The 4183-nt window shown below is 42.3% G+C and overlaps 2 protein-coding genes across 2 annotated transcripts in view; both read left to right on the top strand.

Moving 5' to 3' along the window:
* The window catches only part of PHALS_02646 (l-allo-threonine aldolase), a gene marked incomplete at both ends in the record, with an annotated part of 802 nt that extends 738 nt beyond the window's left edge, over positions 1-64 (top strand). Inside the window, one exon of the mRNA XM_024717065.1 lies at positions 62-64. Coding sequence (XP_024582601.1) covers positions 62-64 — 3 coding nt within the window. The remainder of the gene's footprint in view (positions 1-61) is intronic.
* Positions 65-1554: 1490 nt separating this feature from the next.
* On the top strand, positions 1555-2335 carry PHALS_02645 (uncharacterized protein; the record flags this gene model as incomplete). The annotated part of the gene is made up of 2 exons (XM_024717064.1): positions 1555-1674; positions 2276-2335. 2 exons carry the CDS (start codon positions 1555-1557, stop codon positions 2333-2335), a joined length of 180 nt encoding a protein of 59 aa, XP_024582600.1.
* Positions 2336-4183: the final 1848 nt, after the last annotated feature.

The following is a 4183-nucleotide window of genomic DNA, read 5'->3' as shown; positions in this document are numbered from 1 at the left end:
CTATTTGTCACTACTACATCGATGTGATGTTTACTTTAATTTAGCTTTACTTGGTTAACAGTAGGGCATTTTTTTATTCTCTCTTAATATATATGATATTAAACAAAATCGCTATCAGCTGTAAGTAAACTTAGTTTTAAATACATGTCATTTATAACATCAGGAAGAGATACCTTAAAACTTAGCTACTCAAGAGGGTCTTTCTTTCTCTTCCGAGTGAAGCGCCCATTCTCTACGCGTTGTAATCGCAAGTCATATGAGCCAATGCTTCTTCTGTGCAAGCTGCACGGCATTTCATCTTTTTTCCCGTCCGGTGCAGCTCACACCGAATCTACAGTCTCTTTCGAGAAGGCTTGAGCTGCTGCACTTAATGTACAACGCACTTTTTTGTGCCACAAAAATGGTTGGAGTGCGGAAGATGAAGAAGCTATGACCGCGACGGAGGTGGTGAACGTTTGTCAATCCACGGATGGTAAAGCAGCAGAGCAGCATCATGTTATTTGCAATAAAATCATCTGTCATATTACTAAGCATTCACGTCCTGCGTGTCCTTTCCTCCCTGGGTTGAGAGATGCGAAGCGTCGAGCTCGTTAAAGGCTTGGATAGCACAGTTGACCGGAAGAGCTTGTTACTTGCCTTAAGGCTTGAAACAGCCTTGAAGCGAACAGTCCTTAGGAAACTATGTTGGAATATCCCTTTTTAGTACGAGAGGCTGTCAGATGGTCATGAGATCGACCAAATGAAAGGCAGTTTAAATCGTGTCGAGCTAGAGCCTTATATGCATAGAGGCCACGCACGAAATATATATGTGCTATCACTCTGTAAAAAAGTCATTCCCACAATAAGGAAACATCAAGCAAAATATGTCTTGAGTGTTAGCACCACCCAATCGAAGGTTTCGGGTGTACATCAATTTCATTTTGACCAATCATGGAAGGCTAGTACTAGCGACCGATGTTCAGGTGTTTCGACCTCTTTATTGCTGTGATGGTAACAGACCCTCTTCCGTATGTGGTAACAGTGACCATTTTAGTGCAGGATTTTTAAACAGGTGCGGTTAACACGAAGTCTGTCCGCTTAAGTCTTCGTCATCTAGAAAGCGGTGATGTAAAACATTGGGTGCATTTTCATAATATTTGCGTGATAAACATAGCAATAACTTCGTTCAGATGTCAACAGCTGTAGCTAGCATCACAGCCGTAAAAGCCAAGATGATTTAGCTGTTAGCATAGCAAACGACAACTCGTGTCATTCGGAAGTTATATTCTTATCGTGATGTCTATGCTATTGACATTGTGGATCATGAATACCACGGATAGCATCCATTTGAATTCAAGTTGTAAAGTGAAAAGAACGTAGCCGATAGTCGAGCTCTGGAATCGCCTATCCGGAACTGAACGCAACTTCGTACAATGGAATGTGATACGGAGAGCACCTTCCAAACTGCGAGGCCCGGTGGGATGAGGAAAGAAATAGCTCTATTGAGAAGCCAGAGACGATAAACGTCAGTGGCGTTGAGGAGAATCTGCAACGTGGTACTCGCAGATATGCATCATGCGCGCGCCAATTACGCTTAGCTCAGTCTTAACGAATGGATATTTATCGTCTGAAAAACCCTCGTGGCAAGATGTCGAGTCTCTAGGTGTTGAACGGCCTCATGAAAAAGATTCGAATGTTCATACACTACGTGACGATTTGGACCACCTTAAAGCGCGACTTCCTATCCGATAAGTGGACTGTCAGAACAAATTCATGGGTGCTAACATCTACTCCTCAGCCTATTTAAACATTATAAATCGTGATTAGTTTAGGATAATCGAATTAATTCGTTCTACGTGTGATTGTCAAGTACAGTAGATAGTACACGGAAGTATTTAAGGCGCCTAGTACGGTTGTGATATTCATGCTAGAATACTTCTCAAAAAATCAAATTTGATAGTCTTCTTGTAACGGCAGACTGTTTGATCGAGTTGAACAACGCCAAAATCGAGATTTAATTTCATCCTAGCGTCAATGCGTCACGATCCCACAAGAAAGCAGAATTTCTTGAAAAAAGAGCGGAACTCAGAAGCGGCAATGAGCCGCAATTTCAGTATGAGATGAAACATTGCTGTCGTCTTTCGTGCTTTCTGGAGTGTAACTCTGCTAAGTTTGAAAAAAGTTGGGATGTATTGCCCCGACAATGTATACCCACGTTACTATTGCAATCTGTTGGCTGTTATGCCAAAGCAGGTGAAGAGATAGAGCGCCTGTGGGTCATCGTCTTCTTTGCTAGGGCTGTGGAGGCGGGCGACTGTATTTCCACGTCGAAGCGCTAGGTCGCGAGTATTTATAGAGTCGTTATTTTTGTCACCAATAGCGGTTCCGATATGTCAGCTTTACTTTCTGCCGCGATATATGTGTCTAGCAGTGGAGCTTCACGGAATACGGAGTTAGAACTACTCAAATTCTGAGTAGAGTGGCCGGGGCATTCAAACAGGTTGTGTGTTCTACTAATTTTAGCTGGTTGAAACTCTAATTGAGCTTAAACAATTATCATACTGGACTATCTGCAAAGAGAGAGTACATGAAAGATTCTTCGATTCTTCATGTAAGTAGAATGGCGACTGACGTGCTGACGAGAGATCCACCACGCATTTTTATCCTAAAGCAGGTGTGCGTCATGAGTTTACTTGATTTCTGGTCCCATAAATCATACGTCAGTGTTCCTTATTACAATATGAACTCGACGCGCGATAGGGATTCGTCAGTAGTCAGTATGAAGTGGTTTTGGTGAGAAAGGAAACACTCTAGCATTCAGCTCGCCGTTCTGTGTCGTAAAAGCTAAAGCAATTGGCAAGCGGAAAATTGTGCATGCTAATATCAGCCAAATTCTGCCGCAATTCCTGTATAAAAGGTTATATCTCGAGAACATGTCCGGCAACACTTTTTTTTGCGCTTAACCTGAATATATAATATTGTTAGCTCTTGACGAGACAGCGGTATTCCTATCATTTCGTGAGTATTCTAAGAGTTGTTCAATATATAGACTGTATAAAACATCAGTTCAGCAATGTCCAATTGTCTAAATTTTGCAGCTGTTTAAACAGCATTGTATCCATGCACAATCTAATTTTACAATAACTTGACACCATCGTGCACAAAACGAATAGGCGGATTGAAAAAGGATGTGAGACAGCCACATTAAGCACTTGCGAGCAGTTCATGCTTCGATTAGCTGGTTGCAATATCGATAATTATGTCTTTGGCGTCGACAAGGCTCGTTTTCGGGATACATCGTTGAAAAGGTATCGCCTGCAGGCAGATCACACAAAGATAAACACCATTGTAGATTGGCCGGTGTTTCTGCTTTTAACGGGCTTTAGAAAGACGATTGGCATGGCCAGTTACTTGCACAAGTGAATTGCAAATTATACTGGCATGGCACGAACTCTCGTCGATGCCCCTACAACAATGTCAAATTATCCTGTTGTGCGGTAGAATATGTACCTTCAAAGCGATGGGCAAAATGTTATTCAGCTCCACTTCTTGATCTTTCAAATTCAAATCGGCCATTCCATGTCGTCTATGACGCTCCAGTCTTTGATATGTGCTGCACATCCCGACAACAGTTGCTAACGGACATGTACGCAAAGCTGTATCTGAGTCTCACCGGATGCAGAAGGCTGGGAAATACTAGTCAGCCCAGATTAGTTTGATTAGTTGTAATGAAGCATTCTTTTGTTCAATGTTTACCTGCTGAACTTTGAGTCAATTTTGGTCTATACGGATCTCCATTGTTGCGCACAGCGACGTTGTTGCCGCATCTCTCGCCTAAAATGGCGAAGTGGTCATCATTCTTCGCTGTCTATACTTTCATGGTTTAATTATACACCGGGTCTGCTCAATGTGGTGGTTGATGTGCTTTTGGATTGCCCCGACTTTGAGCTGTCGCGTGTCAAATTGGTTACGTCGGCATCAACGAGGTGATACGTTCGATGCGTGGAAAATAACAAACGTGGGTTACTCTAGCAGAAGGTTCTGGGCGACAAGACATTTCAAGCTGAATATCTCTTTATTGCAGTGATCGCAAGCGTATCTAGATCAATCTTTTTTGTCTTAAAGATCGCTGTATCCGGTTGCGAGCACAGTACATACAATTACAAGTATAGGTTCATTGATGATGAATTGTTTGGTAGGTTCC

The sequence above is a fragment of the Plasmopara halstedii genome, assembly GCF_900000015.1.
Source record: "Plasmopara halstedii genome assembly, contig: Scaffold_2061, whole genome shotgun sequence".
Taxonomy (NCBI): Eukaryota; Oomycota; class Peronosporomycetes; order Peronosporales; family Peronosporaceae; genus Plasmopara; species Plasmopara halstedii.
Note: the sequence above shows the minus strand (reverse complement) of the source record. Positions and strands in the feature narration are given on the sequence as shown.